We start from the raw sequence: 13,243 nt of genomic DNA, 5'->3' as shown, positions 1-13,243 counted from the left end.
ATTTTAAATGTAGCAGTGTCCATTTTATGTATAATTGAATCTCAATAGATCAGTGATAATGGAATCAGCCTTTTTTCTTGAGGTTTTTCTCAAATCTTGAGAAATCAGTCAAAGCTCTAAAAGAATATTAAGCAAAATTTTCAGGTCTGTTTATGGCTTCTTTGGGTTTATTTAGCAACATGAAATTGTCAGATTAAAAAGTAGAGCAATCTGGGTGCAGTAGCACACACCTGTAATCCCAACAGCACAGGAGGCTGAGGCAGGAGGATCACACGTTGAAAGCCAGCCTTAAGCAACTTAGTGAGACCTTGTCTCAAAATACAAAATAAATAGGGATAGGGATGTGACTCAGTGGGTAAGCACCTCTGGGTTCAATCCCTGGTACCAAAAAAAAAAAAAAGCTTTAATGTCTTTATTCTGAATTATTCTGAATTCATACTGAAGGTATAGGGCATTATCTAAGAGATGAGATGAGCTATAGGGTTGGAAATGAAATTCTGAGTCCTGTTTCCCTGACTGCTACCACTAGGCAGCTCCCAATCCTACAAGATTCCTTTCTTTGGAGAAAGAAATTCCAAGGGAAGCAATATTCTTTTTTGGATATTTCCTGATTTGGCTTGGTACATTCTATCAGTCACTTAACTTTTCCTACCAAAAAAAATATTATTCTTAGTTGAATTGGGCTTGTAGAAAAATCTGTACTTATTTTATGCTTAAGCCAGTTCTAAGAGTATTAATAGAAGCAGTTTATTCAAGCTCTTTGCAACTGTAATTTTATTTACTTTGAGGAATTATTATAAGAATTTTTATTTTTAGCCTTTTGTCTGTGGAAAAAGCAGGAGACGCCTCGATTTTTCTGATTCTGACCACAACAGGACATTATTCCCTCTTCCCTCTGCTCTTCACTGCCCCAGGTAAACAGCTTCTTTTTAGATGCATTTGACATCCATGTGCCCTTTTGGTCAAGGCTGGAGATCATTACTCTCTGATTTCAACAATCCTAAAATCTCAGAAGGAGAAATGTCATCCATTATCTTAAATAAAACCTCTAATTTGCCCCTAATTTTAAGTATCTCTAAATGTCACAAAAATGTATAAACTCAAAAACATTTTGTCATAATTGTTAGTGTGCTTAAATAGCCTTAAGTGATTTAAATCTTTCACTTACCAGCTAAAATATCATCTGTATTTTTTTGTTTTTTAAACAGAACTTCCCATTAAAATCTTACTCATGTTACTATTCACCATCTATAGTATTTCTTCACTGAAGACTCTATTCAGGTAATCAAAAAAAGTACATTTAAATTATATTTATGCTTCCAAAATGTTTACTCCTAAGTAGTCAGATAAATCTTTAAAATTTATTTTTAAGTTATAACAGTAACATAACATTACAAAAACTTGGTAAATGGAATGAGAAATTACCCACAGCATATTTGTATCTTTAGTTTGGGGAAGTATTTGAGGGAGACTACTTGGCTTAAAGTTTTAAATGAAAACTAAAAAATGGAATGTAAAGGCCTGAGGATGTAGTTAGTGGTAGAGCACTTTCATAACAGGCAAAAGACCCTGTCTCAACCCCTAGTACCACACACACAAAAAAAGGAATGTAAATATGCATTACGGATAAAATTACATAAGTGCAGATGGAAATTATAAAAGATATTATGTAAAAATTGTTATAGATGTTGGATGTAGTGGTTCACACCTGTATTCCCAATTAAGGGAGACTAAGGCTGGTGGATCACAAGTTCAAGGCCAACCTGAGCAACTTAATGAAATCCTGTCTCAAAAGAAAAAAAAGGTGGCTGGTAATGTAGCTCAGTGGTAGAGTACTTGCCTAGCATATGTGAGACCCCTAGTAACATGTGTTCAATCCCTAGTACCATGGAAAAATAATTGTTACAGATTTATGGGTGAAAACTTTTTGCAACTTTATGTAATATTAGGTCTGTAACTTTTTAAAGTTTGCATATGGATCATATTTGACTCTCCATAAAAAAAAATTGTTTAAAAACTCATTTATAACCATGTGATCCAGCAATTCTACTCCTAGTTATATACCCAAGAGAACTGAAAACAGGGACTCAAGAAGGTACTTGTATGCCATTGTGGAAATGTGCACATTATTTACCCAAAGATGCAAACCACCAACATAATGAATGGGTAAATAAACTTGGTATATACTTATAATGGAATTTATTTAGCCAGAGAATGGAATGAAGTTTGGATTCATGCTACAACATGGATGAACTTTGATAAATCTGCTTAGTGAAAGAAGCCAGACATACAAAGACAAATATTGTATGATTACACTTACTTGAAATTCCAAATGGGCACATGGTGAGCCTATAACCTGAGCTACTTAAGAGGCTGAGGCAGGAGAATCTCAAGTTCAGGGACAGCGTAGCAACTTAGTGATTCCTATCTCAAAATACAAAATTTAAATGGCTGGGAATGTAGCTTGGTGGTAAAGTACCCCTGGGTTCAACCCCTAGTACTGCAAAATTTTCAAAAAAATTTTCAATTGTTATTATCATATTTTTATTATAGTGTCACAGCATCTAGCCCGTTTCCCTCTTCCAAATATAGAGCTAATTTTCTGTGAACAGCTTCAGCTAAGTGACAGCATAGGTAGATGATTGGGTAAATTTGGATTCTTAAGATAATGTAATAGTGTATCATTATCATTTTTTCTATATGTGAAATTTAATGTAAAATTTTGACTTCAGCCTCAGCTATAATTCCCATCAGAACAGTATAGGTAGGAAAGCTTTAGCTGGGAAATGTTTGCTAAACCAGAATGACTCATCTTTTCTCTCCTTTTCTTCAGAAAAGAAAAACCTCTTTTTAATTGGATGGAAACTTTCTACCTCCTTGGCCTGGGGCCTCTGGAAGTCTGCTGCGAATTTGTATTCCCTTTTACCTCCTGGAAGCTGAAGTACCCCTTTATCCCTTTATTACTGACTTCAGTGTATTGTGCGGTGGGCATCACATATGCTTGGTTCAGACTGTATGTTTCAGTGTTGACTGGCCCTCCTGTCAGCAAGACAAAGAAGCAGTGAATAGAGGAGCTACTTGGAAGTAGTCCAAGCAATTATTTCATGGGAAATTAATCAGAACTTGAAGAAAGTTGCTGGTGGCATAAGCCATTTATTTCAGTATATCTGTTTAGAGGGCCATTCTTCCATACTTGGCCTTGTCGAGCCTAGCAACCTGATTGTCACCATGGTGAGAAGCCACTTGCCCTCCATAAGCAGTGAAACACATCTGAAAAAAAAATCTCATCTTCCTCTGTTAAAATTGAGATCATTCAGACTGCTGTGTTTACTGAAAGCAAACAGGGAGTCTGATTAACAGCACAATTATTTGTAGCCTGTGTTGACCATTGTCAGGATATAAAGGATAATTAGACTCTTCTACTGAGGGAAATATAAATAAAATGGCATTTCTTTTTTTTTTTTTTCTGTACAGAATACTTCTGGATCATTACCGGCTCCTACATTTTCCTATTTAGCATATACACAGGCAGATGGTGTACTTTCCCCATCTGTACACCTTGTTCCAGGAGGGTTTTGTTTATTTGGTTCGTGCTTTGTTTTTTTGTTTTGTTTTGTTTTGTTCTGTTTTTTCCATTGAAGTTATGCAATGATAATACTCAAAGCCAGGGGACTATTTAATGTACTGCTTTGGCCAGGCATCAGAGACTACAAACCACAGCTACTCTTAAATTGAGTTAAGGACATTTTGTATAGCTCATTTTTTCTGATAGCAAGCACTGCACTTAAACTTTTTCTGCTGTGAATGAACTAAAAAGGTTTTGCAGATTTGTCTCCTCCTTTTCCTTCTTTGAGAGTACTACATACATACTTTTTATCCAGGACCTCGGTCTCCTAATGCTAAACATTCAAATTTAGCCAACATTTATCTAGCCAACACCAGAACTTTTACACATTTTATTCACTCATCACCCTATAAGAAGATCAGAGAGGGCTGGGGATATAGCTCAGTTGGTCGAGTGCTTGCTTTGCAAGCACAAGGCCCTGGGTTCAAATCCCCAGCACCAAAAAAAAAAAAGAAGATCAGAGAAAGTCCAAGGTCAATGGCATCCTGGGATGCTAATGCAGTTATTCCATCTTTTAAATCCATTTTGTTTTCCTAGACTTCTCTTGAGTCTGTTATTGCAGAGATAAAGATGGAGATTTGGCCAAAGGGAGAGAGAAACATACCTCCTCTAACCTCACCACATTCTCCCTTGCATCCTGTGTCCAGCTCTCCCAACAATGTAAGATGCCCACGTGCCGTGCTGTATTAGACCTCTACTTCCTTTCATTCATGCTGCTGCTTCTCCTTTTCTACTATCATCTGATTATACATACTTCAAGATTCAACCTAGGGGACTGGAGATGTGGCTCAGTAGTAGAGTGCTTACCTGGCATGCGCAAGGCCCTACATTCCATCCCCACTACAAAGAATAAGATAGTGTTCCTGAAGGTAGGTACAATGGTGCATGCCTATAATCCCTGCAACTTGGGAGGCTTGCAAGTTTGAGGCCTGCCCCAGCAATTTAGCAAGATACTATCCCCCAAAATAAAAAGGGCTGGAGGATGTAGCTCAGTGGTAGAGCACCCCTGGGTTCAATCCCCAGTACAGAAAAAAAAAAAAAAAAACATTTGGGACCCTGGAGTCATACAGCCTGGTTGGAAGTCCTACCCCCATTTTAAAAAATTATTTAACCATCCTCTGCCTCAGAGTCATCGTTTCTTGAATTGAGAAATTATTTAAAACACTGCCTGAAGCATTGTTTTATGCACGCACACACACACACACACACACACACACACACACCAATTGCTACTTATATGAACCTTTTCTCTCTTCTTCCCTCCTCCCTAAGAATTGAGTATCCCCAACCAAATGTTCCCACTGTGCCAGGGATCTGCTTCTACCATTAACAACTGTTAATACTTGAATTTTTTTTTTTTTAATTAAAAAAAATTGTTTTTCATACATGTTGAAAGTGCTTTTTTACCTGCCGACCTCAGGAAACCACGCTTGTCTTGATAGTTCCATTGCTGGGCACAGTTGAATGAACAAAGCGCACCACACAGATGATTAAAACCTAAATGTCACTAGTGTAAGCATAGTACAATGGAAGGACCAAGTGTAGTTCCTCACATTTTTACCAGTTGTATAAGCAATATGTATATATATATATATATATATATATTTTTTTTTTTTTTTAAAGTGGAAGATTAATTTGGATGCATCTCAACAAGGCCAAGTTTAATAGACTTTGCAGGTAGTTACTGTGAAAGTGATGTGGTGGCAGAACTGGAAGAACTCATCTGTTGCAGGGGTTTCCAGAATGGAGGCTTGAGCACTGGAGGTTGTTTTCAGGGTTTTGTCCCACTTCCACCAAAAACACATTTTCAGCTATTTCACCTATTAGGCTACATATGCTACATATTCCCTTTGACTTCAGGGTTCAAAGTCCAAAGATAGTCTTTAAACAGAATAACCCCTTACATTATCAGGAGGAAAATGGCTCTTGAGATAGAAATACTGACTGTTGCCAACAGACTAGTACCCAGACTTCCTACCTACCACCCAGTATATTTTCCACGCCCTATATTTTAGATTCATGAATGTTTTAAACTTTGTACAGATGCAGATGTTTGTCAGCAACAAATCTGTATGTTTCAGAACTTAATAATAGAAGTACTGTTTCAAGATATTTTGTAATATGGAATTAATCAAAATCAAGAACAGGGTAAGATTACTGTCGAAATTTAAACAAATACATAACTCATTGCTTACCTACTCTCTGATGTATATGCTTTGTACCAAATTTAAGAAGGAAAAGAAAAATGAGTGGGACTCGTGTTCTTGTTCACTGTATCTTTCCCCATGAGGGATAGAGCTGGGCAGGAACCACTAGGAAGATGTGCTTGCTTTCCAGCCTAGCACTGGTATGATTTCCCTTGTTAATGACTTCCCCCTGGAAACTTAGTGAAGGAATTACTGCTGCATCTTAGAGAATTGCTCCCTCTGTATAGTCCATACAACTGTTTGCAGTTAATGGGAGAAAAATTCTCCATTAAAACATGACCTTTGAAAAAATGTTTTGTTCTTCAGTAGCTTAATGAAATTATACTTCCAGCATGACAATGGCAAAAATAGCTTTTGGCCCTTCTATCCCTTCGTGCTTCAGAGAAACAGGCTACTGTGCTAATGGCAGCTGAGACTGTTTTATAAACCTCAAGAACTTGAATCAATATAACCATTAGTTTCTCACAATTAGGTCCCATATTCAACCTCTGCCTTTTATTAAAAGATCAATAGCAGTACTGATTTTCAAACTCAGGCGTCAGAAATAAAACCAATATACTTGTATATATACAACCATTCTTAAAAAGGACAGGACCAGGGTTGGGGATCGAAACTGTGGGTTCTATTCCTAATGCCACACACACACACACAAAAGACAGGACCATCATATATACTTCTGTACAGTGGTATGTATGAAAAAAAAAAATCACTGAATCCTACAAAAGCGCTTGGAAGAGCCCCTCAGCAGTTTTATTTTTTACAGTTGTCTTGACAGAGAATAAATGGCTGATTAAGCAGTATCTACTACCTCATAAACCCTTCCAATATATGCAGATATTTGTTAGGGTATTCCTAATGCTGAATTAATATTTTTCTTCTTCTGACACACTTAATTGGTTTTCGAAGCAATACATAATGAGGTTCAATCCCCATTTCCATGGCAACCATTTCACTGATTCAAAAAGGGAAGATACCATATTGTGTCCATTTCCATTGAGTATCTACTATATGTGCTAGGTGTTACCTCATTTAATCCTTCCGAAAACTGCAAATCAAATTCATTCATTATTGATATATTAGTTCTTATTGAGTGCTATGCACTGTGGTAGATGCTAGAGATCAAAAGACAAATAAAAAAGATATTCCTGCCCATGAGGAAATTTTCTAATGACTAGAGATTCCTAAGAGCCAGGAAGAAAGGTGCAAGTTGAAGAAGTAGTCAGGGCCCAACTCATGCAGGGTCTTTTAGGCTATTCAAAGAACCCAAAGGGTTTAAGATTAGTTCATGTACTGAAGTAAATTTTAAAAGGTGTCCAAAGATGGATGGGAAAGGTGCCATCCAGTTTCCATATTGAAAGGCAACCACTGGGACTGGAGTTGTGGCTCAGGGGTAGAGCACTTGCCTAGCATGTGTGAGGCACTGGGTTCGATCCTCAGCACCACATTAAAACAAATAAAGGTATTGTGTCTATCTACAACTTAAAAAAAATTATGAAAAAAAGAGAGGCAACCATTGTTACCAATTTCTTGTAATCATTCCAGAGATACCAGACATTTTCTATGTTTGGAGATAGATACACACACACACACACACACACACACACACACGCGCGCGCGCGCGCACACGTACACATACACAAATGATAACATTAAGGATGCTATTTTGACTTCATTTTTTGTGCTTAGAATATTTTGGTTTCATTCCATTATCAATATGTATAAAATTGAATTATTTTAACATCTGTATAGTATCTGTTAATAAATTATTTCTCAATAACAAACAGTGACTGGAAACAATACATTTATTATCTCACAATTTCCTGTAGGTCAGGAGTCCAGGCACAGGTTATCTGGGTCCTCCACTTCAGGATCTCTCACAAAGGTGCAATCAAGGTGCCACCTGGAGCTGTGGCAGCTTACCTCAAGGTTTGACTGGAGAAAATTCTGCTTCCACACTCACACGGTTATTGACAGAATTCAGTTCTTTAGGGGCTGTAGGACTGAGGTCCTCAAGTTGCTTGCTGCTTGTTGGGTGGGTGCCACTTTCAATTCCTGGCCTTGTGGTCCTCTCCATAGAGTCATCACTGTATAGGAGCTAGCTTCATCAAAGTCAGCAAGAGAGACGGAGAGAGATGTTGTAATTTTATGTAATGAAATCATGGAAGTGATACCACCTTTGCCACATTCTGTATGTTAGAAGGAAGTCACACATTCCACCCACACCGAAAAGGAGGGTATTACACTGGACATGAATACCAGGAGGCAGAGATCATTGGAGACCATTTTAGAGTTTGTCTTCTACAGAGTTCATTGTATAGATGTTCCCTAATTCGTTCAGATTTCTCTTTCATGTATGTGTGTATATATGTATATATATATGTACATATATATAAATGCATATATATTCTTTGATCATTCTTTTAGATCTTTGCCAATGATAGGGTAATTTTTATCTGCATTTCTCTTATGTGAGAAAGTTATATATATATATATATATATATATATATATATGTATGTATATATATATAGTTGTTGATGGACCTTCCTTTAAAATTTATTTATATATATTGAACCCAGTAACTCACACATACTAGGCAAGTGCTCTACCACTGAACCAAAACCCCAGCCCTCAAGATTCCTCTTAATGGCCATTAAAGTTGTTTTCACTTTTTCAAGTATGAGTAATGATGCAATCAATATTTCATTCTCTACATGTGCAAGGATTGTACATGAAAGATTAAATTTCTGAAAATAGGATCTCTATGTTGAAGGCTATGTGCAGTTGTTTTCTTGGTTTGATTTTTTGTTTTTGTTTCTTTTTGAGGGGTTATTTTGTTTTTGCAATACTGAGGATTGACCCCAGGATGCTCTACATCCCCCAGCCCTTTTTTATTTTTTATTCCGAGTCTCACCCAGGCTAGCCTTGAATTTGTGATCTTTCTGCCTAGCCTCCCAAGTAACTGGGATTACAAGTGTGCACCACGGCTCCTGGCTATGTTGTAATTTTGATAAAATGTTGCCTAATTGGTCACAGAAGGTGCACCAGTTTATGTTCCACAGGCAATGCAGGAGGATGCCTTTTTCCCCACCCAACTTACTCTTTGATCATTCTTTTAGATCTTCGCCAATGATTCGGTAATTTTTATCTGCATTTCCCTTATGTGAGAAAGTTAAAATTTTTTTCATATTTTGAGTCATTTGTATTTTCTGAAATCTTGTTTAAATTATATTCTTTGCTTCTTTATTAGAATTCGGTATATGTGTCATGAGGGATTGAACCCAGGGGCACTCTACCCCTAAGTTAAATCCCCAACTCTTTTTATTTTTTTGAGACAGGGTCTCACTAAGTTGGTGAGGCTGGCCTTGAACTTGTGTTCTTCCTGTCTCAACCTCCCAAGTAGCTGGACTCATAGGCATGTGCCACCTTTCCCAGAAAGTTAGTATATATTTTTAAAGATCATTCCAGTTACCTTATGGAGTTACCCAGGTACAAGATCATCAAGTTTGAAGAAGGGTGGCAGCAGTGTGATGGAGAAGTGGATGGATTTGGATGAGGAATTGACAGGAAGTGGAAATGGATTTGACGCAGGGCCTGAGAGTAAGAAAAACATCATAGATGAACTTGACCTTTGGATCAGCGCATCTGGGTGAACGGTGGCACCATCTTTCTGAGAAGATGCAGGAGCAGCGAGTACAGAACAGAAGGCTGGTACCAAGAAATCTGTCTTTTGAAAATTGTAAAATTCTTTTTATAAGGCCTCACAATAGTGATTTTATTAAATTTGTTGCTTTATAAAACATTGCAGATGTCATCATTATTAACATGATACTTTACCAAACTGTAGTTAACCACTGCAGTTCACTGAGCTTGTTTTACGAAGAAAAGGAAATGCCAAAACTCTGATAAAACTGTTCCATTGCAGCCTTTTCTTTTTCACTGTAAAGCAGTCAATGAATTGGTTATCTCCTTCAAGTCATCAATTTCAATGAAATACATCTTGAACTAAGGCTTCCAAAAAACTGGCATAATATAGTGATTTTCATATTATGTAAATTTACCTCTTGAAAATGGGTTCATAGCATCTATTCCATAAACTATTATTAACACCAAAAGTGTCCTTTGCTAATTCAAGGTTTAACTCTTCCTGTAATTTCTGAAGCCGCGGCTTAGATATCTGCTAATTGTTCTTCTGGTGTTCACACTTTAGGTTTTCAGGTTCTTCTAACCTCTTTTCAATTTCTTCTTGCTTTCTGTTGCCATTCTTTCTCTTTTGTCTTCCTGATAGTTTTTTCTTTTCAGGTTTTCTGCTTCCTCTTTTTTTTTTTTGTTTTGTTTTGTTTTGTTTTGTTTTGTTAGTTATCCCAGTTATCCTTGACATCCTCATCCTCTGCCTAGTCTTCCCAGGGGTCCCTGTGGTGGAGGGGCATCCAGGTTGATTTCATAGTTTAGCTATTGTGAATTGAGCTGCTATAAACATTGATGGGACTGTGTCACTGTAGTATGTTGATTTTAAGTCCTTTGGGTATAAACCTAGGAGTGGGATGACTGGGTCAATTGGTGGTTCCAAGTTTTCTGAGGACTCTCCATACTGCTTTCCACAGTGGTTGCACCAATTTGCAGTCCCACCAGCAATGTATGAGTGAACCTTTTTCCCCACATCCTTGCCAGCATTTATTGTTACTTCATCAGAATTTTAACCTTCCCTTATACCATATAAAAAAATTAAGGTGCTGGGGATATAGCTCAGTTGGTAGAGTGCTTGCCTCGTGAGCACAAGGCCCTGGGTTCAAATCCCCAGCACTGTCAAAATAAACAAATAAATAAATAAAATAAACAAATTAAAATGAACTGATGACCTAAACATAAAACCTAAAATTAAAACTCCTAGGGAAAAAAAAACAGGAAATTTTTCATGACATTGGATTTGGCAATGATTTTCTTACATGACACCAAAATACAAGCTACAAAAGCAAAAATAGACAAATGAAACTACCTCAAACTTTAAAGCCTGTGTACATCAAAGGAAGCAATCAACATAGTGAAAAGGTAGCCCATAGAATGGGAGAAAATATTTGCAAATCATATATCTGACAAGGGGTTAATATCCAGAAAGTATAAGTAACTTCTACAACTTTACAACAACAAAAACAAATAACCTGATTTAACAATGGACAAAGAATCTGAATAGACAATTCTTCAAAGAAGATAAACAAATGACCCACAAGCATCTGGAAAGATGTTCAACCTCATTAATCATAAGAGAAATGCAAATCTAAAGTACAATGAGCCTTGCATGGTGGTGCACACCTGTAATCCCAGTTACATGAAAATCTTTGGGTCCAGAAAGTACATCATGGGCGAGGGGGTATATAGCTCAGTGGTAGAGCACTTGCCTAGCATGCCCAGAACCACCAAATCAAAATAAAACAAAAATAGGGCTGGGTTTGTGGCTCAGTGGTAGAGCGCTTGCCTAGCATGTGTGAGGCACTGGGTTGGATTCTCAGCACCACATATGAGTAAGATAAAGATCTATCAACATCTAAAAAAATTAAAAAAAAAAAAAGAAAGAATGAGGGCTAGCTTAGCTGTCTCAATCTGAAAGTGGAGTTTTTGGTCTTCTGATGTCAAAAGATCACCCATCAGACATCTATGCCGGCCAAGAGTAAATAGTTTTGACCAAAAAAATGGCCTTTCAAGTCCCTGAAAGTAATCCAGGTAACTATTATCATCATACATGTCAGAGGTATTACCTATAGTAACCTCCAGTGATTTTTAAAGTCAACCAGAAGCAAGTGAAACTAGAGGGTCTTTTCAAGTTTTTCCTCAGTTCCATTGCTCCAGGGAAAAAAGGTAAAGGGACTTTCATTTTATCTATACTGTTTTATTTTCTTCAAGAAGGCATGGGAGCTGGGGTTGTGGCTCAATGGTACAGCACTTGCCTAGAACATGTGAGGCACTGGGTTTGATCCTCAACACCACATAAAAATAAAGGTTAAAAAAAAAGGAAGGCTTTAAAAAAAATAATCATTAAAAAAAGCATGGGTTTGGGCTGGGGAGATAGCTCAGTTGGTAGAGTGCTCGCCTTGCAAGCACAAGGTCCTGGGTTCAATCCCCAGCACTGCAAAAAAAAAAAAAAAAAAAAAAAAAAAAGCATGGGGTAGGGGTCTAAAAATAAATATGATTAAAGGTTAACAGTTATTAATTCTGGGTGATAGAATATTTGTTGTATTGTTCTTTGTAATTTTTTGTACCTTAAATTGTTTTCTTTTCTTTCTTTCTTTCTTTTCTTATTCTTTTTTTTTTTTTTTTTTAACCAGGGACTGAACACAGAGGTGCTTAACCAATGAGTCACATCCCCAGTCCTTTCTATTTTATTTTATTTTTTTTAATTTTGAGACAGAGTCTTCAGTTGCTTAGGGCCTCACTAAGTTGCTGAGGCTGACTTTAAAGTTGGAATCCTCCTGCCTCAGCCTCCCAAACTGTTGGAATTACAGGCATGTGCCACTGTTAAATTTCTTTAAAAAAAAAAAAAAAAAAAAAGCCAGGCACAGTGGCACATGCCTGCAAATCCAGCAATTTAGGAAGCATGACCCTCAACAACTTAACAAGACCCTGTCTCAAAATATAAAATTTAAAGGGCTGGGGATATAGCTCAATGGTAAAGGACCCTGGGTTCAATACTAAGTAAAACATGAACACATGCACAGAGTCCAGATTGGACCCAGAGGAATGTGGGAGGAATGTGCTGGGCTGCTGTTAGGGAGCCCCTTGCTCAGAATAAGCCTCCTCCCACCCCTCTCAATCTGCTCTCTATTCCCACCACCCACCAATCCATGTCACCCCCCTCTAAGCATTCGAGGCAAGCACTCTCCCAGTGAGCTACACTTGCGATTCCAGAGCTAAGTTGCTAAGTTTTATCTAGAAGCTGAGCCTTAGTTTATACATTCAAGAATAATAGTAATTTTTCTGGAGAACATTTTGGGAAGATTTCATTTTTGGAGACCTTTTTTTTTTTTTTTTTTGAGACAGAATTTCACAAAATTGCTGAGGCTGGCCTCAAACTTGAAATCCACCTGTCTCAGCCTCCTGAGTCACTAGGATTACAGGCACATGTCACCACATCTGACCTTTTGATGTAATTTAAAAAGAAATACCCACATCTGTAATTCCAGCTACTGGGGAGACTCAGGCAGGAGAATTGCAAGTTCAAGGACAGACTGGGCAAATCGGTGACCCTGTCTCAAAATAAAATAAAAAGGACTGGGGATGGAGCTCAGTGGTAAAACACTTACATACACAAGGCCCTGAATTCAATCCCCCATAATAGGGATTGGATGGGGATTATTGGGGACTGTGGTTAAAATAACTGAGCTCAAAAATGATATTTTCATGTTGTCCTTGTAAGCGCAA

The 13,243-nt window shown here is 37.5% G+C and overlaps 1 protein-coding gene across 4 annotated transcripts in view; it reads left to right on the top strand.

The window, feature by feature from the left end:
• Positions 1–3,913, top strand: part of Alg8 (ALG8 alpha-1,3-glucosyltransferase) — a 28,244-nt gene extending 24,331 nt beyond the window's left edge. For all 4 annotated transcript variants that reach the window (XM_047518251.1, XM_047518250.1, XM_047518253.1 and 1 more), the window contains 3 exons: positions 817–914; positions 1,209–1,281; positions 2,834–3,913. In XM_047518251.1, the coding sequence (XP_047374207.1) occupies positions 817–914; positions 1,209–1,281; positions 2,834–3,065 (403 nt within the window). In that variant the 3' untranslated portion in view covers positions 3,066–3,913. The remainder of the gene's footprint in view (positions 1–816; positions 915–1,208; positions 1,282–2,833) is intronic.
• The last annotated feature ends 9,330 nt before the right edge of the window (positions 3,914–13,243 follow it).

The sequence above is a fragment of the Sciurus carolinensis genome, chromosome 11 (assembly GCF_902686445.1).
Source record: "Sciurus carolinensis chromosome 11, mSciCar1.2, whole genome shotgun sequence".
Classification (NCBI taxonomy): Eukaryota; Metazoa; Chordata; class Mammalia; order Rodentia; family Sciuridae; genus Sciurus; species Sciurus carolinensis.
Note: the sequence above shows the minus strand (reverse complement) of the source record. Positions and strands in the feature narration are given on the sequence as shown.